Genomic DNA, 23,457 nt, shown 5'->3' on the forward strand with positions numbered 1-23,457 from the left:
AATTCTAGTTATAGACTAATCACAGCAAAATGCAAGTATTCTAACTCTAGTCTCATTCATAAAATGATTATATGCTCTTATTTTGAATGTTGTCTAATTGCTGGTTTCACTTGAAATGCTACAGGTGATTTGACATGAACTGAACTAAGGTTTGGTTGCATTTCTTTCTAATCCGGAATTTGATTCAATTTTAAGGTTTTGCAAACTCAGTGTTACTAATTGTAATCTTATTTGTAAAAAACTGTCTAGCTGTAATTCTAATTCAAATCTAATTTGGAAAAGCTGGATATTTTCTAGTTGTCCCAGTCCGTGCCAGGCTGTATTTTGTGTGGTCATTTGTTCATAATGAATGTAGCGCTTCCACATGAAGCCGCAATTAATTTGGAGGATTCAATCTTGCCTTTTTATGCATTTTGTATTCATTACTGCAAACTACCGGTACCAATTTGAATGTTTGTATGCTTATTACTCATACTGCCTCTCATGCTTTGACTTGAAGTTGAAAACAATCTGGAGACTTCAGTGTAATATCTTGCCGTCCATTTTTTATTTGTTAACTCAGGCTCTGTGTTTTTATTTTCATACTGCCTGTAGCGCTTCAACTGCCTTGTATCCGCCTGCAATATTCTATTCCCACCATGCATCCACACCGATTAGTATGCAAAATGTGTAAACTTGAATTGTGCCTACTGTGCATTGCACAATTGACAAATGAATTACATGTCAATCTGAACCGTTTAACCTGGCATCACCACACAACTGTGTGTCCGACATTTCAAATGCATACACGTGATTGGAAACTTTCAATTTGCATAGTGATGAGTCATAGCAAACGTACGTTTGACCTCCCAACAAGATATTGTACAATGCACATGACAGACATCTTTGTTGATCTAAAACTCTCGCAACACACAAATATATCAACTTGATTCGGGCACGTGAATGTATTCTGCATGGATAACTAAAAATTAATGTGTGGAAGTTGTAAAACACATGTTTCGATTAAAGAGAATAACTTGTTTTAAATGAATGCATCAGTGATATCGATTTACACTGAATGATTGAAGGGAACAACTTGAATTTGTATCATTGATCTTGACAACTATCATTCTGAACCTTCACTTCCAAAACCATACTTTTCGTAGACCAGGAATGAACACCTCGACCGCTGAGCAGATTAGGGATTGCCGACCACTGTACTGCAGGCGATGTCAGATGTTAATCCAGACATGTCACAAATTAGTATGTACATGTCATCACTATGCAATTGCATAATATATTCACATTGAAATGAACCGGAATAGCATGTGGTTGTGTTTATTTCAATATCGATATATTATTCAATTGTATCTTGAAGTTATGTAGGCGTACCTCCTGTAATAACTGATCATGTGTTCTCTAGCCCGGCTTTACCAACGGCTTTACTTACTTGTCAGCAACGGTTTCTGTATTTTTTGCTCGTGCTTTGCAGTTTCATGACGACATATCCAATAATAATACTTTATTAGTCTTTTGGCTTGATAACATGGCAAGAGCAGCCGTTGATTCCGCAAGCGATTGTGAAGAAGACCCACATCTAGGCGGATATATATTTGGTCATAACAACGATTCTCGGCGATGTAACTGTGTAAGATCGCATGTTGAGCATAATCACGATGCAGATGACTCCTTGGGCGTGGTTCAAGACGTGGTCAACGTAATGCCACAAAACCAACGCCTAAGGGGTCTGGAAGCACATATGAACGGCAGAGTGCGTCATCAGAGGCCGAGTCGTAACAGATTTCGTAATCGCAGAAAATGTGGATTGTGTGTCGAAAATCAGAACCATCACATCAGCAACTGCTACAAATTTTTATCAAAACCTCACAAAGAAAGAAAGTCTCTGGCGGAAGCAATGAACCTATGTCTCAACTGTTTGAACCGCGGGCACACTTTAGTAAACTGCATATCAAAAAACCGTTGTCAGATTTGCTCACTGATTCATCACGCTGTGCTTCACAGAGCATTCATACCAGAACCACGGCCCGCATACATACCCACAAACGCGTTACAATCAAAAAAAGATTATCCGCTCAGGTTGGAGTTGATTCCCTTGACCGTGCGACACGAGGATTCTTGCGTTGTAGTCAATACTTACGCGTGGCTCGGAGGTGCTGTTAATCAGACGATATGTTCGGAACGTTTGCTGCAGAAGTTGCAAGTGAATCCGCCACGGAAAGCGAAGCACGTTATCAGTATATTGGGAAGGGAGAAACGCAACGGGCATGTTGTCAAGCTTATTTTACAAGGTTTGAACATGGAGCAAAAATTTGCGCTTGAAGCGTACTCCGCACCAACTATGACTGATATGGATGATCATATTCTCGATAACAAAACTGCCAAGTACTATTCGGAGATGTTTGACATTGAAATTCCAGTTTTGGATCGTACTGACGTTGATTTGCTACTTGGTACGGATATACTTGGACGTTATCGTCGCTTCTACGGAACTACCGCATTTCCTGGGTGTCCAAATGTGTCTTTACTTCCTCTCGGATGGGTCGTTCACGGCGCAGATCGACGCATCAAGCGAACCGACCGACATTATGTCTCCTACACCCTGACCTTCGATTGCACGCAATCCGAATGCTGCCGGAAAGGATGATTAGGCTAACCTCCTAATCTCTTATCCATCAAGCTGCAAGGCTGACCTCTGGATGCTTTTATCCAGGCACAAATACTTTGCTAATTGAAGGATCAGCTGAACTAGTTGTCAGTATGTCCTTCTACTAGCAGACTTGTACAAACTACTGGATTTTTAATATCCGCAGCTAGAGAAATAATTTTTTTGAATGCACAATAGAAGTAGCAGTACTCACTTTTCAAAACCCGATACTGGAACTACTAAAAAACAAAGGGAAACAATAACTTCATATTGTTAATTTATTCGCTAAAAGCTTTTCGACTGACCCTCATCAGTAGCGAACGTCAGTGATAGGGTGGATCAAATTCGAAATGTAAGAACTATTTTGTGTCTATGACGTAATAACAAAAACAAACAACTAGTAGACGGGCAAGATACGGTAGTAACGGTACAAAACAAACTTAACGAGTACATATTCAGTTATAAATAACCGAAAACACAACACATAACATCAATGAAATATTCCAAGAGTGTAGAGGCGTTCCTTCTGGCGACAGAGAATCGGCTTTCGTAGCTTTATGATCGTAGATTTATGATCATAGACACAAAATAGTTCTTACATTTCGTATTTGATCCACCCTATCACTGACGCTCGCTACTGATGAGGGTCAGTCGAAAAGCTTTTAGCGAATAAATTAACAATATGAAGTTATTGTTTCGCGTTACTCTGAAGTTCTGTACCACAAATCACTTGTACTAAAAAACAGTACCGTAAACCGGGGTAACTTTGGGGGTAACGGGGTAACGGGGTAACGGGGGTAACGGGGTAACGGGGTAACTTTGGACTTAACCGGGGTAACTTTGGACACTAAGCAGTAAAAGATTTAAATGGTTATTGATGGAAAATGGTTGCCGCTGGATGTCCAATTCTTTTTCATGAGGCAAGAGTACCACAAGTAGTTTCAATAAAAGATGGATTCATTTCACTACCAGTTAAACTTGACCCAACATTGATAAATTACTGGCGGGGGTCAATTTCATCAAAATTGATGGCCATTAAACTTCTTACAACCAAACATAGATAGCATGTGATTCATAGATTCAAAACTTGGCAGCAGATACCTCTAAGTAGTCTTAATCCATGACAAAAATCTCAGTGGGCCCACCCTTGGATCAATACAAGAAAATGTGATGTCCAAAGTTGCCCCGTCAAATTTTATCAGAATGGGGCAACTTTGGACAGTGGAAAATGTGATATTGAGAGCTCTGGAAAGTGGCTGCTTCATCTGTGTCAAAGTGTATCATCAACTATAGTCATTATGACCGGCCTGGTGGCTTTTTAAAATGGAATGAGAAGGGCAACAAATTAAGAGTTTGCCAAAATATGAAAAATGGGTAGGCAATGAGCTGAGAGATTGTAATCAGGCGTAAGCTACTTCAAAAACTTATCACATACTCCTAAAGATGTGCCTGCTGAATATGGGATATCGTTAAGTATGACAAATATATCCATCAGAGGACATAAGAAAGGGAAAGTGATTCTTTTAAAGAACAGTAACATCTTTGAAATCGGCAATAATTCACGGTAACATGCTTAATGTTTGCTGTCGGTTGCTGACACTGCCAGTGTGATACCCCGCATCACCATAGATATGTTATTTATAAGTCCCAATTGGTGAAGGCATGAGGGAAAATTGAGATAAGGGATGAATAAGGAGGCATTACCCTTCATAAACTACCTAATTTTTGTCTTTTTTGGGGGGGGGTGGATTAGGTAAAAATCATGCAATAGGCCAGACATAAACTATTTTGTTTCAGTTTTAGCCACTGCTCTCATCAACTCTTGCCAAATAAGCCTCATTTACGAGGTTTCATAAACAATAGAGTGTAAAGGCATACAAAAAACTACATTGTCCAAAGTTACCCCACATGCAGGGGTAACTTTGGACACGGATAATTTACGAAAATAAGGTACTTATTTATGACCATGAAGATTTTCGATTAGGTAATTCTAATCTTTGCTCCATGACCCATGAAAAACACAAAACTTGCCTCCCCTACACCCCAGCATTTCCAAGATACAGAGCGGAATTGTTGAAAATTGTCCAAAGTTACCCCGGTTTACGGTACTTACTTGATTGATACTTGGATGCAAATACTTTGAAGTTTCAATTTGTTATCTTGCCTATTATTCATTTGTTATCTTAGACCACGAGACTATATTCGTACACTGTACGTACAGCCATACTAAATTGTAGCGCTGCAACTGCCTAAAATCCGCCCTGCAATATTCTGTTTCCACAATTTGTCCACGCCAGTATGTATGAATTTTAATTGCTTCTGGTGCACAATCGAGAGTGAACGTTAGGGCTCTTCAAAAATGACTTTCTTTCTCAAATCGCACTGGCTACTTGATAAAATTGTTAGGTTACTTAATTTAAGCCTACACACCAAATTTGGTTCAATTCCAACCAGTAGCCGCATTGCTACAGGAGAAGAAAGTTTCTATTTATTATATAAAAATAAATGACGGAAAATTTGAAAATTTTCTGTTTACCCCATGATAGTGTTAGGATGTCTATAGAAACGAGGTTCACCAAATTTGGTTGAATTCCAACCAGTACAAGCAGAGTTATTGCCGTCGAAAAATTTCGATTTGAATAAAATAGTATTTACGGTGGGCACGACTGTAATAAATCATTGAATAATTGGTCACCGTAAACACTATTTTAATCGTAATCCAAATTTTTCGACTCCGATAACCCCGCTTTCATGAATCGAGTCATTACAACCCTGCTGCAGACATAGTGAACCGGTTTATGACTCGTGTTCCATCACAACCTTAAGACTGGAACTTAACCTGGATCTTGAAAATCCCTGAAGTGTGACTGCAATTAACAAACCCCTCAGAAAACTCCCCAGAGCACGGTTTGATTTTTGAAATGGTGAAAATCACACAGACTACCGTACAAGTAGACTTATGATGTTCTGGCAGAATTTCCCGCTCTGAAAATATCTGGAAATTTTATGTGATAACCATTTCTTCGAGGTTTTCATATTTTTTTTGGTTAGTAAAATTTTTGAGTAAATGTCAGCATTTCAAAAAACGTAGTACCCGCTGTCAACGGCGTGTCAACATGGATAAATCGGCCTCAGCGACAAGCCGTATCATATATGATACACCCACCTCAACCAGTCCACAGATTAGAGCTTGCCGACTGCTGTACTATAGGCGATGTCAGATGTTAATCAAGACATGTCACAAATTAGTATGTACATCTGATCATTATGCAATTGCTTAGTGTATATACATTGAAATAAACCTGAATAGCATGTGTTGGTGATTATTTCATTATCAACATGGTATTCAATTATAACGGTATCTTGAAGTTTTGTAAGTCCTGTAATATCCGATCATGGGTTCTCTTTTGCAGTTGCATGACATATCCAATAATATTTTGGCTTAATAACATGTCAAGAGCAGCCGCTGATTCCGCAAGCGATTATGAAGAAGACCCACATCTAGGCGGATACATATTTGGTCATAACAACGATTCTCGGCGATGTAACGGTGTAAGATCTCATGTTCAACATAATCATGATGCAGATGACTCCTTGGGCGTGGTTCAAGACGCAGTCAACGTAATGCCTCAAAACCAACGAGTGAGGAGGCCGGAAGCACACATGAACGGCAGAGTGCGTCATCAGGGGCCGAGTCGTAACAGATTTCGTAACCGCAGAAAATGTGGGTTGTGTGTCGAAAATCGAAACCATCACATCAGCAACTGCTACATATTTTTATCGAGACCTCACAAAGAAAAAAAGTCTCTGGCAGAAGCAATGAGCCTATGTCTCAACTGTTTGAACCGCGGGCACACCTTAGTAAAATGCATATCAAAAAATCGCTGTCAGATTTGCTTCGGGATTCATCACACTGTGCTTCACAGAGCATTCGTGCCAGAACCACGGCCCTCGTACATACCCGCCAACGCGTCACAATCAAAAAAAGATTATCCGATCAGGATGGAGGTGATTCCCTTGACCGTACGGCACAAGGATTCTTGTGTTACAGTCAATACTTACGCGTGGCTCGGAGGTGCTGTCAATCAAACGATATGTTCGGAGCGTTTGCTGCGTAAGTTGCAAGTGAATCCGCCGCGGAAGGTGAAGCACGTTCACAGTATGTTGGGATCGGAGAAACGCAACGGGCATGTTGTCAAGCTTATTTTGCAAGGTTTGAACATGAAGCATAAATTCGCTCTTGAAGCATACTCGTCGCCAAGTATGACTGATATGGATGAACATATTCTCGATAACAAAACTGCCAAGTACTATTCGGAGATGTTTGACATTGACATTCCAGTTTTGGATCGTACTGACGTTGATTTGCTACTTGGAATGGATATACTGGGACGTTATCCTCGCTGCTACGGAGATACCGCATTTCCTGGGTGTCCAAATGTTTCTTTACTTCCTCTCGGATGGGTCGTTCATGGCGCAGATCGACGCATGAAACGCACCGACCGTTGTTATGTTTCCTACACCATGACCGTGGACTGCACGCAATCGGAATGCTGCCGGAATGGGTGATTAACCTCCGAAACTGTTATCCATCCATCCAGGCGCGTAGTCGGCCAAAAAGAAGGAGGAGGTTTTGAAATAAAAGGGAGGGGTTTCGATTTTTTTCGAATTTACTATAGAATCAATTCATTAGGATATAGTACATGCGTAAATGACGATTGTACAATCTCCTCGTGTTGATGATTATACACATATGATAAGCTTGTCGACGAGTTCGGTAGTGCTGTTAATTAGCGACTCTCTGATCTGCCCGTTGATCTATGTGTCAAACAATTGAATACGCGCGCTTATCAACGCGTCTTATGTAGCCTCGGCGGTGATTTGCGCAAGTCAAAATGTCCGAGTTTTTGTGGAATATGCGCTATAATGATGTCGATTTCAGGTGGTTCAAACCTTTTCTCAAGCCTTGACACACATCTTCTGATGGTTATGTTCAAGTAGTAGCGGAAATCAATTTCGCATGTATGCACGCGTCGCACATGTTTGTCGACATTCGATGTCACTCTTTAATCACAATAGCTAATCAGCATACACTCATTCCATTATAATTAAGCAACGTTTTTTGACATTTGTAATGCATACCCTCAGAATTGTCCAACATTTACAAATTTTGTTCTTTTTTGAATTCTAGCTACATTTAAGAAAATTGAATTGAAAATTTTCCAGCGGTTCAAAAGATATTGCGATTCAAAATTCTCTTGTCACTAGGTGGCGCTGCATGCAAAAATCTTTGATATCCATATTTTTTGCTTTAATGATGGTGAAGAATCAATCAAAATGTCAAAATATACAATTCTGGGACCAAAGAATTGAAAAAAAAAATCAACATTTTTGCTCTAAACTCGAAGGAAAAAAAGTTGCTGATAAAAAAAATTGTGGGGGTGCGAATTCGAAAATCCATGTAGGATTCCGTTCACACACAAAAAAATTATTGTAAAATGTACTTTGAAGCGGCGACAAAAAAGCCCAGAAAAAGACCCGAAGAAAGAAAGCACTCGCAAGGTGTGGAAAGAACTAGTGGGAAGGGCCGCGGCTTCAAAAAGATTAACGTCGAAAATAACTGTGACATCGGGCACTCTAGGCCGAGGTGGATGTTAGAGTAAAGGATCGCTACTGATGCGTGTCGTTCGACATCCTCCTATCTGTTCGTTACATCGCATTGTGTCTTATCGCATTGTACATTGGTTGTAACTTGTTCAGATGAAAATTATAACCCAACGATAATTGAAATCAGAAAGTACCTCAAATTTAAACGACAGTCAAATACTCCGGCGATCTATTTACATATAGTGCCAAATATTTCCAGTAAAAAGTTAGTTGCATAAAAAGTCGTCAAAAACTTGATAAGGTTGCATGAAAAATTGAAGAGTTGCAATATAAGATTCCTCCAAACGGCATGAAACACTATACTACATAACTTGCGAGTATTTAGGAAGCTGCCGGAAGTTGTAAAAAACTTGCCATAATTATTATTGATGACTCCGAGCTATCAATGGATGCAAGAGCATCACACAACAGTACACGGGTCATCCAATTGGCACCATACAACTACAACTAATTTTGCGAAACTAGAACTAACGGTACTCACTTCTCGAAATCCGATACTGGAATTACTCGAAAGACGTCTGTCAACTAAGTAATTTGATGGTTTGTACGAGTCTGTTGCAAATAAACGTAGTCATATTAAATTGTGGTGCAACTGCCTAAAATCTGCCCTGCGATATTCTGTTTTAACAATTCATTCACGCCAGTATGTATGAATATAAATTGCTTCTATTGCACAATTGAGATGTACGTGTGTCAATCAGAAATTATGTCGTTACGATCTGTGTCACACGATTCAAATAGATACAATTTATTGGAAACAATTGATTACAAAAATTGATTGGAAATAGTTGATTTGCATAGTTTGTATCATATCAAAATACATTCAAGTTCGCAACAAAATGTTGTACTACAATGCATACACTTATATTGTTTTTATGCATACACTTATATTGTTTTTTCACATTATGAATTTGATGATTTGAAGGTATGCAGCTGATTCATTGGTTTGATCCAGAGGGGGTGTAATGTTACGAGAGATCGAGCGGAATTTTATGTAAAATTTTCGCAAAGATTTTGATTCATAGTTAGGGACACAAGCCCAGTCAAGCAGTATTATCTATTGCGCTATCAAAGACTTTGACTGGCAAATCTTTTGCTCCACTCATATAGCGCGTAGTGAGCTTCATCGAAGTACGGACTCGTGTAGGACCTCACGCGTTCCATCCATGCCTTTAACGCAGGCCGGTCGACCAGCGGCTCACGTCCGCTGACTGTTAATTGCATGATTTCGCAAACCGCGAGGATGTCTGCCGCAGTGCATCCGTCACCTGGTGAATGCTAAGTTTCAATTGATGTGTTGGAGTATCAAAATGAGTTCAAATTGTATCAGAGGTGATCAGTAACGAAGAACTTCTACCTTGCAAAAGTACTGTGTTTTGCCTCCTTGTACAACTTACTTACTCAGGTGATTAGCCTATATCTCAGACCACTTCTACATGTGCAGTTTTTAGGCAAAATCAATTTTTTCACTTGAGATTTCGCAAGGCCTAACTAACTGGGATAAGTTTGCAACACTTCTACCTGTGAAAGCGACATCACAGTAAACTGCTGGTATATTTACAAAGATTGTACCTAAATGCGTCATAAGTAATGCGATTAATTTTCGACCTAAACATAACATTTTGTTTTGACAATAAAAAACCTGAGTTTGACAAAATGTTTGCTCAAGTATTTGAATCAGGCATTGTCACATTGCACATCATCTATAAATTGTAGTACTTTTCCACATTTTTGGTTGGAACTGTCTGTCCTTACGAAGTAACATTCAACAGATGCAGTTGTTTGCTGGCTGCATTAAAGTTCGGTGTATACTGTTACTGCTGGAGTGCTAGGAACGCACCTGGTGCTTCATACCATGATTTTCGGATTTGAGATAACGCCGTAAGCTTGGAAAAACTTCGAAGCTACTAAAAATTTATTCGGTTATAGGTGTGTTCATCATCACACCATGTCAACTTGATTGCATCATTCGATGGTTTATAATTCAAAATAAGTAGACAATTGGCCATCTGCAATAGTAAAATAGGCTACAAGGTAAAAAATTTCAAATGATAAGTTCACCGACAGTGCAAACTCAACAAAATGGAGTTTGCAAAAAACATGGCTTTGTAAACAATATTTTGACCTAATAACAATTTTGACAAAACTTATTTTTCAACAACAAAAAATGATCGCCTTCCTCATAAGTCATTTTGTGTTGGTCGCAAAGACACATCTTGCAGTTTTCGGAAGTAATCACCACCGATTAACTGTCAAAAGTTTTCGGAACCCTCAACGAATTCTACTTCTCAGGCCCTTCACTATACTTCCACTCGAGATTCGAGATATCCCTGCTTCCACTTAGCAGTTTTGATATGTCTCGAAAATCGTTACTTTTACTAGTCATCAAGTAGAAATTTACGCTGTTACCTACACTTGTGTAGCAAAGGAACATTGACTACTTTATCCATCTCTGGTTACCAACACATGATAGATAGTGATGTGCTCGGAGCAGAAGCACTTCTTATGCAATGCACCTTAAATTGCCCATGGAAAACAAGATTTCCAACATGCTCACCAGCTATAAATTTATTATTTTTCAAAAACATATCGGCGAGGTCATCGAGCATTTTATTCATCTCTTTTATGGCCGATTCAATTTTGTGTGGAGGTCGTCGCAGCAGTACCTCTCTCCAAAACACGCCTACTGACTTCATCCTGCGAATAAAGGTGAACGTTACCGGTTATAATCTGATCACACCCTCATTGCTACAAGAGTTAAACGAGAGAATTTGTTCCTTTTCCAAATTAGATTACGACAAGATTTATAGCTGCATTTTTTTCTAAATTAGATTAAAATTAGCATTACTGCATGCACGAAAACTTGGATATTGAATTCAATTCCGATTAAAAAGAAGTACAACAAAACTTAACTTCAGTTCGTATCAAATCAGCCGTCAAATGTCTGTACGCCAAGCTTGGCTCGTTTTGTATAGTTCTGCGACATTTCCAGTGTTGAGATTAGATTAGAATTGTAATTAGAGTATGGAAGCATTCAACAAATTAGAATTGTCCAAGTCTGTTCATGGTACCTACCTGGTATTGCCATGCTGCCAAGCGCAATATTCGTCAACCCTGGCTCGTCTGCTTAAATCTTTTGGGAACCAACGGTCAGTTGATGCATATTTATCGGATAGATATTTGAGTATAGCAACGCTGTGAACAAAGTTGCAAAATATGAACTACTCAGATCTACAACTAGAAATACTGGTTCCCAGGACCTGTCAAGTAGAATAAAGGTTTGAGAAGCGCTCGAGTAGGCTAATTAGTTTCAAAAGTAGATACTTAATTAGCTGTTAATCCGAGCGAGATAGTGTAATGGTTATGCATCCGGCTTCTCGAGCGGTAGGTCGTGGGTTTGATCCCCGGCCGGGCCGTACCAAAGACTCGAAAAATGGTATCCGCAGCTATCCTGCTAGGCGCTCAGCAATCACGGATAGCATGGAGGAGAAAAAAAACGGGGGCGCAGACTAGATGACCTCATGGGTCAGTATCGCAACTCCGTCGCCAAAGCATCTCGATGGTGCAGGCGAGAAAGAATATCATCTCTCTCTCTCTCTCTCTTTGAAATTATAAGATGGCTTATCGTGATTAGCACAAAATGGGTGCGGTAATCGAGTGTATATTCAGTTACAGGGTTGTAATAACTCGACTCGTGGTGTTTTTAGGCTACATCAAAATGTCAAATCACTCAACTGGAGTCCATTTTTGTATTTGTACTTGAGTCATGATGCATGGCTCGAACAAAGTCATATGAATCGAGACTAGAACGGCCAAGACAGACATTTCATTCAAAGAATAGTCGAGTAACCACATTATTGGTATTTCCCCTATCAGTCCTTATACCGTACTTGAAAAATAGGGCCAGAAACTGTCAAGACTGAGGAAAATGACTATATTATGAATGCGAGCCATTCTATATCACGAAGTTGAGTCATAAAAAGTGGATTTAACAAGATTTTAACTAAAAACTGAACAGTTAACATGATGTCTTGGACTCAAACTCGAGTAAAACACTATGACTCGGAGTCCACCCTCTACTAGCTGACTTGGCAGGGTTGTAATGACTCGAGTGACGATTTTCTGATGACTCGACTTGACTCGAGTCATTTTCTCAAAACATTCGACTGAATGAGAATGACTCGACTTGGACACGAGTCAATCTGTGTATCGACTCGCACCAAGTCATATGACTAGAGACTCAGACGGCCAAGACCGACATTTCATTGTAATTTCGAAGAATAGTAAAGTAACCACACTATTGGATTTCGTCTATTGGTACTAGTACTTGGAAATGCGACCAGAAACTGCTAAAAGTGAAGAAAAATAGCATATTATGAATGCGAACCATTCGATATCACCAAATAGAGTAATAAAAAGTGGGTTTAACACGACTTTCAATGGAAATTGTGCAGGCAACACGATGACTTGGACTCGAGTCATAATACCATGACTCGGACTCGACCCTCTGCTGCTCGCTGACTTGGACTCGGACTTGACTAGTCAAAACTATAAAAGTGAGATTGACTTGTGACTCGGAGCTTTATGACTTGGTTAAAACCCTGTTCAGTTACTGTGATACAAAGCAGGGCCTATTGAACCTGGTTTGAGTGACAATCTTAGTTATATGAAAGTGAGGCTGTTTCAATTCTACTTTTCAAAATCAAAAGTGTACAAGTAAACAGTTTTACCTGAAAAAGTACCGTGAAAGTACCCTAAAAAACTTGGCTAAGTACTGCAAGCAGGAAAAAAATCTACTTGAGTACTTGGCTACTAACCATCTCTGGAAGGGTGCTGGCTCAAGTTGTCTTGACTCCTCAAGTTTTGTTTATACCGTAATCTCATGAAGTACTTGTTTCAGTACTTTTCCAAGTTACTCATTTCTACAGGAAGTATTTTCAAAGGCATTGTTTTCAAATTTTAATAGCTATTTGATAAAAAAAATTTGGCTAAAAAAACGCACATCAAATCTGGTTCAATTCCAACCTGCAGAAGTGAAGCTAATACAGTTGGAAAATTAATAATTCATTTTCAAAATGATTTTTTTTTGGAAAAATTTTACTGGCTACCCCATTAATTTGTCAAGTTGTCTAGAAAGGATGCATAGAAAATTTGGCTCAATTCCAAACTGTAACAGTTAAGTTATCGGTGTTCAAAATTTTGGTTTGAAATGATCGTATTTTCGGTGAGTAGCACAATAATTAATCATTAAAAGATTTGTTACCGTGACTTCTGTTTTCTTTGAATCGAAAATTTATGATTTTAAAACTAATAGTTTCGCTTCTAAACGTTCGAATTGAGTCAAATTTTGTGTGCAATGTTTTTCTAGCCAGTCCAACAGTTTTATCAAATAGTCAGTGAAATTTGAAAAAAAGTTGTTTTGAACAACCATAATAGACATTGAACCTCTCCGTTAATATGAAACCGTCATCAATAATCACAGGAACTTTTCCAAGCGGATTAATCTTCAGGAATTCCTCGTCTTGTTGATCACCTACAAAGAAGCGTTTACTAACTGATGGGGCGATGGGAAAATACTGAAACTCACCTACTCCCAAATTCATCAAGACGGCTTCAAATGGAATCGCCTCCATCTTGAAAAATATATACAACGCCCGACATGGCTGCGACTTGAGATCGTAATAAAACTTTAAAGGCATAGCAAGTATTTTTATAGGCTTTATTCTGAAATGATAGTAATCGTTTTGCATAAATAAGATCTCGGATGCAGGAAATTGACAATAAATTACAACAATCGTAAAATTAGGAGTTTGAATAAAGCAGATCATTTATGAGAACACTGCTAGATATCACGTAAACACGAATATACTTCTCTTCAAATCTGAGCAAATTATTACAAAAATCTCGGAAAATCCTTGAAAAAATCATTCGCATCAAATGTGGACGAATGAGAACACAGCTAGGTATCTCACAAAATTTACATCTCATCAAAGTTGAGCGAAATATCGCGAAACGAAAAACCTCAGCAAATCTTCAGAAAAATCACCATGAAAACTTCAGCGTAGGCATCAAATTTTCAGAAATGGTATAATCAACATGATTATCTAATTCGCTATCGAACAAAATTTAGCAAATCTTTAGAAACATTATGAAGAATATTTTAATGCACGTATATAATGTGCAGAACTAATAATCAACGTAGTTAATGTTAAATCTAATCCATGGCCAAACACAAATTTATAGTTTGTGGGTTTTGCGTTTCTTTATCAACCGGTTGAGAACCGTGTGAGCGTCGTCAAAGTGCGGGTGAGAGGCAGATCGAACCCGTTCCATCCAAGACTGTAATGCAGCGCGGCCAGCAAACAGGTCTCGGCCAGTCGCCGATACTTGCAATATTTCGCAAACCGCCAGAATATCAGCGATCGTTACTTTGTCGCCTAAATATAAAAGTGAATTTCGGTATATCCAGATTACCGTAACTATTTTGTCAGTGTGGACAATTTAACAATATTATCAACTATTCTAATTGAGTAGCTTCAATTTCTACAACAATCCTGACTAAACCAGGAAATATCTCCTTATTCCACAGCAGGAGTTATCAACACGGGCGATCTAATTCGATATGTCGGCAGAACGCAGAATAAAGCATTTTCAAATGTTGAAATTGATTTCGGTTCCAAAATATTCCTGTTTTTGTTTCAGAATAAGCCTGCTTGCGTTCAACATAACTATTCCTCACTAGCTGAAATGTCTTCGGCAATGGGCATATTGCCTAAGGGGCAAGTCATGGCTTTGACAGCATATATTACAGTCAGAGAAGGCATATTTTGGTACATGCATTCAACACATCGGAAACTCACCAACTATAAATTGTTTATCCTTCAAGAACATCGCCTCAAAGTCATCCAACATGGTTTGCATTTCGCTTTCGAGCTTTTCAATCTCCTCTCGAGGACGAGACATCACGACGTCCATGAAAAATACTTTTGCACACCTCGTCCTGAACAATTTCAATATGTACCGTAGAATACATGCAGATGCTATGAGCAGACTTGGACACCTAGATAATTTTAGTTGGCTAGGCCCAATTAGACTAATCAGAGAAATTCTAATCTAATTTCTGGTTTTCTTGAAATTCTACAGAACTATAGTGCAAAACGAGCCAAGCTTGGTGTACAGACATTTTTCATTCTCACGTTTATGAGAAGGAACCTGATTTGATATGAAGTGATATTTTTGTACTTTTTTCTAATTTGGAATTGAATTCGATTTCCAATTTTTTGCAAATTCAGTAATTCTAATCTAATTCGAAAGTAATTGCGTAGGTATTATTCTAATTCTTTTCTACTTTGAAATCTGGCTATCACAAGCAAATTTGCAGAGAGATGTTAATGACAATCTAAGGATAACAACTAATCACAAATCTGTAATTACCTTGTATTCAAATGGTACCAGGCACAATATTCATCAACTTTTGCCCTCATTTCGAGATTCTTCGGATAGAGGGAGTCATTCGGTGCATATTTGTCGGACAAATATTTCAAAATGGCGACGCTGAAAATATACAATTGATTATTGATACTATGCATGCTCTATTCACCGGTAGCAAGGTATGAAATAAATAATGTGAAAGTTACAAGAACACCAAAATCTTGCAAGTCTATTTTCTGAGATAAATACAACAGAAATTTAGGATAATTCACCTTTCAGTCAGGCAGAATCCATTATCGTTGATTACCGGTACTTTTCCCAGAGGATTGATCTTGAGGAACTCGGGACTTTGATGTTCTCCTGAAATTGAAGTGCTACCTCGTCAGGTGTGGCAATTGATCGTCATGTGCCACAGGATGGGTAAAATGATGAAATCAATGAATATCTGACTGGCATTTTTATGAAATTGTATGGAAGAATTACGGGTGAAGGTGAAAACCCAACAGGTGTAGACTATGACATGGTACCACCTGCAACTGATATCATATATTTGCCAAATTTACAATCAATACTTTGGAAACCACTTTTTTAATAGAAAGACGGTTTACCAAACGGACGGGACTAACTGTGTACCTGTTTGATGCTGGTGTGATCAGACTAGATGACCTTCACGGTCTTATCGATCATTCCTATCTAATACCGAATACTGTGCAAGCATATTTTCTGTACCACCATCACTGCCGTGTGTTATGTATTTTGGTTGGATGAAAATAAAGACTCTCTCTATGAGCGATTATTATCAAGGTTTGGTGCTCAAAAATAAAATTTGAGAAGAAAAAATAATGCATGATATTCAAGCATTGGTTCAAGCTTTTTAAATATAAATATTGTATTTGTGACTTTTTGCAATGAATATATTATTTCAAGCTGGTTGCAGCTGGTGTTCGGACATTACTATTCTCAATTTGTAAATCTCTGTATTCATTAAGATGCAGCAATCCCACTATCATCATTCATCATCATTGGTTTATTAGCAATTTTATCAGTTCAATACACCACAAAAAATGCGATACAATGAATAGACAGGAAGATGTCGAAGCGACTTGGATTTGTCAATGGAATCGGACACCCACCTTGGCCTAGGCGTAGTAAAGAGGAGGCATGCACACTGAATGAAAGTAAAGAATACAGTATAGAAAAAGAAAGCGACAAGAAATAGGGCGGCATGTCATGGGAAGCGAGATCGATAGGTCAGTCGCGGTCCGGTAATCTTGAGGATGGACTGTATTTATTTAGTAGTAATTGCTTGTATTTCGACTTGAATGTGGACATGCTCGTCGACTGTCGGATTGCCGGCGGGATACTGTTCCACACATCAGGTCCGGCATATTTGATGGAGCGATGATCTTTTCGGTCGATCATATGATATTTGGACGACGTGGACGCGCGTGTGTTGTACTTGTGCACTTTTGATTCAGAGGTAAAGAACCCAGCAGTTATCAAAATCTGGGCAATATTTGAATCGAATTTTTAAAAATTCTCAAAATTTACCTTTTCGTATTGCTACTACATGACTTTCAAATGGAATGGCGGCTGCTTTCAGAAGAATGTAGACCGCCCTGCAGGGCTGCGACAATATATCGTAATAAAATTTAAGAACCATGGTTTAAACTGGTCTATGGACTACAATAAATTCAAAATTGAGAGAATTAATTCCCCTAAAAGTCGCACATATTCAGAATTGACGCCTGACAGGAGCGAAATCGACCAAGAAAATGCCAAGAATGGACTAGATTACAAATATACGAAACAGCGAGCCTGGTTGCCGCATCGACGAATGGGAATTCCATCTGCGGCATTGCTGCGGAAGCTGTTTGCACTGAGGATTTCGAAACAACGCCGTACCAAAGAATGTGGACGGCGCTAACGGCAATTACGAGCTCAACGACCATATATTATTATATATTTATAGATTTGCAGTATTTTTATCCGCTTGAAACACGCAATGTTCAATGCAATCAACAAGGGAAAATGCGATCTAATTATTAACGGATAAGAGGATGAAATAACGACTAAGTGCAGTCTATCAATCTGGCATCCCCCTCGGCCTACTGGAGCTACATCTATGCTCCTGAATTTAAATTATTGCAATATTAGTTATTCGATAATTTGGTTAAATTTGGAAGGAACAAGGCATCAGGTTAGGCAAGAGAAAATAAGTAATACAGGAAAAGTGAAAATTTAATTATTGAAATAAACTCATTGGGCCGTGGCGAGCGAGTTTGCTCAATCCAGCGTCATTACGTCACTCAGCGTTATTATTGATATTAGTGCAAAAAGCGAGAAATATATAAATTCTTAATCTTACTATCCTTGATAGTGATACGTCGTTACCATTTTGTCACAATAAAGCCAGGACCAGGAATTCTGGAGGTGGATGATTTGAAGGATATAAAATGTGATTGAGTAAATTCCTATATCAGATACGGTACCATGTTAATCCAGTCTTGTGTAAGGATATATTTACGTGGCAGTTGCGATTGGGTATTGCCCAAGTGGGGGGCTGATGACCCCACCCTGTCGTGAGTTTTGACCGTTCTTGGCCATTTGAGAAGTGAAATCAATTCTTGCCCATTTGAAAACTTCTTGCCCAGTTGCAAAGTAAATCCTTGCCTATTTTTTACAGCCAGACTGTTCTGAGTCAAGTGTACCTGTTTGATGCTGGTGTGATCAGACTAGATGACCTTCACGGTCTTATCGATCATTCCTATCTAATACCGAATACTGTGCACGCATATTTTCTGTACCACCATCACTGCCGTTTGTTATGTATTTTGGTTCGATGAAAATAAAGACTCTCTCTCTCTCTCTCTCTCTATTTGAAAAGTAAATCCATGCCTATTTGAAAAGTAAGAGCACCAACCCTCCTCGGAAGTTGGCGCGGTGCGGTTCGTTAATCAATCCAAAGTTTATCTGGCTCCATACTTCCTGCTTCACTATAAACAGAGTAAATCAGTCAAACGATAAAAAAAATTACATGTTAGGCTCACACCCACACCTTCCTATAGAAGCCAGAACTGCCAATGATTTTTCGGCTATATAAGATGCCGATTTTTTCTTAGAAGACATTTTGTTGTTATTTTACTAATTTGACCTATTTCCTGATGTGCATACCATTACCATGATACTGCCAGTGACTTTGGAAGTCTTACTTTCGGCTTTCGCCATTTTTGTTTTGAAGTTTTTTTTATTCCTGATGCTGTAATTGCTGTTGGTTCCGATACGCGCACCACATGTGGAGGTGTTCTGCATGGCGCTATTTCACACTAACAGTGCTTCTCATGAGACTCGGTTGAGGGGCACTGACTTTGTCTTATGTCTTTCAAACGTCATTGCTAATTGTTTCAACATTATTTTCTAGACGTTGAACAAATGCCGATGATTATTGTATTGTGCTAACCATCCGACATCATTATAGAAATGCATTAACGTAATTAATAATTTTATCGTACTTAACATAAATAATTCAACTTATTCTGTTTTAATGAAATTATTGAAAATATTGCAGCAATGACCAACTTTGCCAATATTTCGACTACCACAGATGTTTTTCCCGGTAAATTTGTGGTATCGCATGAACGCTGTGTCAGTGACTCGGTGTGTTGTATCATGTCTTTGGGTAGTTGGCTTATATTTCTAAACATTTTTAATGTTTTGCGAGCTTTGAATGGTCGGCAATATGGCCTACAAACATAGTGTATTTTGGATCTTCGTGACATGTAAATTAGAACTGATATTTTCGCAGAAGTTACTTGAATCACAAAACTGAATATGCTTTTCCACTAAAACCTCACTCACATCTGACAGCAGCAGGTTCATACTTCATAGAAATTGGAAAAGCTATACGCCATTGGTTTGGAATCACGAGTATGAATTGTCATCAATAGAAATAGAATAGTTTTAACTAGTGATACGGTATCGTAATAGTGTACGAGGCGAGGCGTCAGTGCAATACCATAAACACTATCAATGAATGAAACCAACCTTGTTTGTCTGATCTTGTGTGTACATGATATTCCTCACATATGCCTCAAGATGTCTTACCTGGTGCCTGCTTCAATATGTCCTAATTCCAATATATATATTTCTGTACGGAGTTTCAGGTACAGAACTTTATTATACATAAAATTGTATAGTAGATTCATATTGAAATGAACCCAAATATTATCGGCTGACACTTGTCAAGGGTAATCGTCAGCAACTAGTAGAGAATTGGAAAGAACCTTGTATATAACAACAATCATATCACAAAATATGATGTCACCAACATGAAATTTCGAATAATCGGAGCGAAATGAGCACTTACGCTCAATGTACTATTTTTAGATGGTACACAAATTCCTGTAAGCACAAATTAGATTGGCATATTTTGGTAAAAGTCCGCTCCAAGGCACCCAGATAAAAGTCGGAATGGCCTCTCCCGACAACACAAAATGATAATTTTTTAGTCGGGTTCAGTTCAATATGAATATACCATTCAATTGTATATTTTCACTTCAAAAACCCAAGCAATACATTCAGCTAGATTCTGACGATACACTTGGTCACGCGAATATGTTTTCCACCAATTGTACCACATATTATGTTGTTCCTTCTGCAGATAAGTGAGGAGTGCACCTTATCAATCTATACAGAATCGGTCATTTATACAGGCTCAGCAAAATACATCACTATTAATACGATGATATAACACACTCCAAAGACGAGATCTGTTTGCAGTGGCTAGTTATAAACTTATGGTATGGAATTGTATATCATGTCAAAGATTACTATTGGTTGCATGTGATGTGTCTGTCTATATACTCAGTGTTCTCAAGTTTGAAATCGTTTCGTCACTGGTATATCTACAATAATATGCACAACAGGTGCCTTTCACAATTGCAGATGTATCTGATCGACATATGTCAAGCACTCCTTACAACAACAACAACAACAACCTGAACACGACATCTTTCGAATTTGGTGGAAATAATTCGAATGTTCCTTCGATACAAAGTGGACCGTCCCATATCGTTGTCCTTTATGTATTCCTACCGGTGATCATTATATTTGTCATCGGAGGACTTGTTCTCTTTGCTAGATATTCGAAACAACGATCCAGGTGGGATAATTGTAATATTGCTTTATACATTTAATGCCAGAATATCTAATGATATCATAAGTGGTCACAATGCTTATAAAAGCCTGTCTGTCCAAAGTCTATTTAAAATTAGAAAACAGAATGTTTGTTTCAGTCTGTATCTCGACAGCCCAATAAGTTGGTTGCTATATCCTATATGCGTGCTATTCAGGGTTGTAATGACTCGAGTCATGACTCGACTCGAGTCGCGATTTTTCGGTGACTCGACTTGACTCGAGTCATTTTCTCAAATGCGTAAAATGACTCGACTTGACTTGACTCGAGTCAACTTTTGTATTGTGCATGACTTGAACCAAGTCATTGACTCGAGACTAGGACGCCCAAGACAGACATTTCATTGAAATTTCGAAGAATAGTAGGTTACCACATTATTGGTATTTCGTCTATCAGTCCTGATACCTGGAAAATAGGGCTATAATCTGTTGAGACGGAGGAAAATTACTATATTACTAATTCGAGTCATTCTATATCAGTCGAGTAGAGTTGAAAAAAGGGGGTTGTACCGGCCTAGTCTGAAAAGTGAACAGTGAACATAATGACTTGGACTCGGACTCGAGTCAAATCACCATGACTCGAACTCGACTCGGACTCGGACTTGACTCGGTGGTGAATTGAAAATGACTCGACTTGACTCGAGTCAAAACTGTAATAGTGATATTGACTTGTGACTCGGAACCTTGTGACTTGGTTACAACCCTGGTGCTATTTGAAATTATCACCACAATCTCGAGATACTGACCTGATATCTGCACACTGTGTTTATTTTACTAAAAAAGTGTTCCTTGCAACTGTGAGCAGTAACAGGCTTATTTGATCTTGCACGCGTGATTTACAAAATTGTGTGATACCATTTTAGGGTTACAAGACTTCGGAAGCAAATAATTCCGTTTCAACGATATGAAGCGGACGCCTTGGAGCGGGATGACAGTATTGTCGAAATGAAGGTAGACTTGGTCAATATAATAATGTAGACTGAGATGGTCATTAAGGAGAGAGAGATAATATTTTCGCCTGAACCATCAAGATGCTTTGATGACAGAGATACGATACGACCTTGAGTAAGGTCATCTAGACGTTGGTTTTGTGCAGTAATGCCTTGCATTTCTAGACGCGATTACGAATAAGACCTACCGTTCTCAAGACATGTCAAAACTACTTGAAGTAGCAAGGATAAATAGTAAGGGTAGAGCGCAATACATACTTCGTTTGTGGAATCATCCTGTCATTGTGGATCTGGTGCTACATTGCCGAGTTGTTGTGGCTATCATCCTCATAAAAGCAATCAAGTGCACAATTGCACATCTATAGAAGCACTACAATTTTTTTTACAAATATGCAGTGGAGAGGGATATTTAAACAACGTCACCATCTGAGTGAGCAGAGCAAGTAGACGTACCATTACTCTGAGAAAATAGGACTTTGTTAGGGACCTCGTCTGATTTTACCCATTAAAGTATTTGTATTTTGCCCAGTATTATCTGTACACTGGATATCAGTGCAAGATACTACATGGACCAAGTCACCTGAACTGTTTTGTCTAAAATCCCGATGTTAGTCTGCTGCCATTGCTGTCTGAGAGGTGTGTCTTCATTTTCATCCTGGAACCTCTATCCATTTTATTCCAGTTCGTGGAACCGTGCTGCAAAGATCCTCTTCTGGCGTTTAAAACGTCGCAAAGATTACCTGTTGCATCGGAGATTACTTCTTGAGTTCTCGCAACCAAATTAATACTGTGACCATATTTATATAAATATATAGATATAGCAGCAATCAGCCTCACTTTCATGATATTGCATCAGCATGAGTTTTGATATGTCGTAGTAACTAGGTAGTCTTTGATTTTTGTATCTGTAGTGTCGCTTGGCATGTCGTTTTTACGTACGTATTTGAATTTGCGTTTTGATTTGAAAGGAATCGCATGAATAAGTACCATTTTCGTTGCAACGATGCCCAACGTCAATAATAATAATCGTCCGATTATATTTTGATCCGAACAAGACACACACAATGTGGAATGCGATAAGACACAATGAACAGATAGGAGGATACCGAACGACCAGTTGCGCTCGCAGTTGCGGTCTCGTAAACTGGCATTAGCCTCTGCCTCAATCAATCAGTTTTATTAATATTTTCATCATTTCAAAACATCACAAGACTGGGATACAATGAAAAGATAGGAAGGTGTCGAAACAACTTGTAGTAGCGCCTTTAAGATCAGACATCCACTTAGGTCTAGGCGAAGTGATGAAGAGGCATGCACAGTTGCACACTGATTGAAAAGTAATGCAGAGAATATAAGACGCAAGCGACAAAACGATGTGGCGGAGGGTTAGGCCGAGGTCCGGTAATCCTGAAGGCTGGCTAGTATTCATTAAGAACAAATTGCTTGTATTTCGACTTGAATGCGGACATGCTCGACGACTTTCGGATAGCCGGCGAGATGCTGTTCCACAATTTGGGTCCGGCATGCTTGATAGAGCAATGCGTTTTCTTGTATTCCGTTCTGATCATATGG

At 38.8% G+C, this 23,457-nt stretch overlaps 2 protein-coding genes across 4 annotated transcripts; one reads left to right on the forward strand and one right to left on the reverse strand.

Moving 5' to 3' along the window:
• Positions 1-9,191: 9,191 nt before the first annotated feature.
• LOC145437966 (uncharacterized) lies at positions 9,192-17,462 on the reverse strand. The gene is made up of 10 exons (XM_080315335.1): positions 17,294-17,462; positions 16,015-16,102; positions 15,746-15,865; positions 15,172-15,311; positions 14,554-14,748; positions 13,899-14,138; positions 13,757-13,844; positions 11,387-11,506; positions 10,869-11,008; positions 9,192-9,579 (listed from the first exon to the last, which is right to left on the reverse strand). The coding sequence occupies exons 1-10, from the start codon at positions 17,403-17,405 to the stop codon at positions 9,380-9,382; spliced, it is 1,443 nt and encodes a 480-aa protein (XP_080171461.1). The 5' UTR covers positions 17,406-17,462; the 3' UTR covers positions 9,192-9,379.
• A 529-nt stretch (positions 17,463-17,991) lies between these two features.
• Positions 17,992-22,922, forward strand: LOC145437742 (uncharacterized). 3 transcript variants are annotated; one of them, XM_080315027.1, is made up of 5 exons: positions 17,992-18,175; positions 19,311-19,358; positions 20,687-20,903; positions 21,799-21,886; positions 22,568-22,922. In XM_080315027.1, the coding sequence occupies exons 2-5, from the start codon at positions 19,313-19,315 to the stop codon at positions 22,649-22,651; spliced, it is 435 nt and encodes a 144-aa protein (XP_080171153.1). In that variant the 5' UTR covers positions 17,992-18,175; positions 19,311-19,312; the 3' UTR covers positions 22,652-22,922. The 3 variants fall into 3 exon arrangements, with proteins under 3 accessions (XP_080171153.1, XP_080171155.1, XP_080171154.1); XM_080315029.1 differs by lacking the exon at positions 19,311-19,358 and having other exon boundaries at positions 17,997-18,175; positions 20,668-20,903; XM_080315028.1 differs by lacking the exon at positions 19,311-19,358 and having other exon boundaries at positions 17,999-18,175.
• The last annotated feature ends 535 nt before the right edge of the window (positions 22,923-23,457 follow it).

Source organism: Botryllus schlosseri, chromosome 4 (assembly GCF_051294905.1).
Source record: "Botryllus schlosseri isolate E-star chromosome 4, Bs_hap1, whole genome shotgun sequence".
In the NCBI taxonomy this organism is placed as follows: Eukaryota; Metazoa; Chordata; class Ascidiacea; order Stolidobranchia; family Styelidae; genus Botryllus; species Botryllus schlosseri.

Bases quoted from the DNA above. Each gene is read 5' to 3' on its own strand.
- LOC145437966 (XM_080315335.1), bottom strand. From the start codon at position 17,405: ATGGTTCTTAAATTTTATTACGATATATTGTCGCAGCCCTGCAGGGCG. The intron at 15,312-15,745 runs GTAATTACAGAT...GAAATTGTTCAG, and splicing joins TGGTACCATTTGAATACAAG to GACGAGGTGTGCAAAAGTAT. The intron at 11,009-11,386 runs GTAGGTACCATG...CTTTATTCGCAG, and splicing joins TGGCAGCATGGCAATACCAG to GATGAAGTCAGTAGGCGTGT.
- LOC145437742 (XM_080315027.1), top strand. From the start codon at position 19,313: ATGACCAACTTTGCCAATATTTCGACTACCACAGATGTTTTTCCCG. The intron at 20,904-21,798 runs GTGGGATAATTG...ATACCATTTTAG, and splicing joins TATTCGAAACAACGATCCAG to GGTTACAAGACTTCGGAAGC. The intron at 21,887-22,567 runs GTAGACTTGGTC...ATTTTATTCCAG, and splicing joins ACAGTATTGTCGAAATGAAG to TTCGTGGAACCGTGCTGCAA.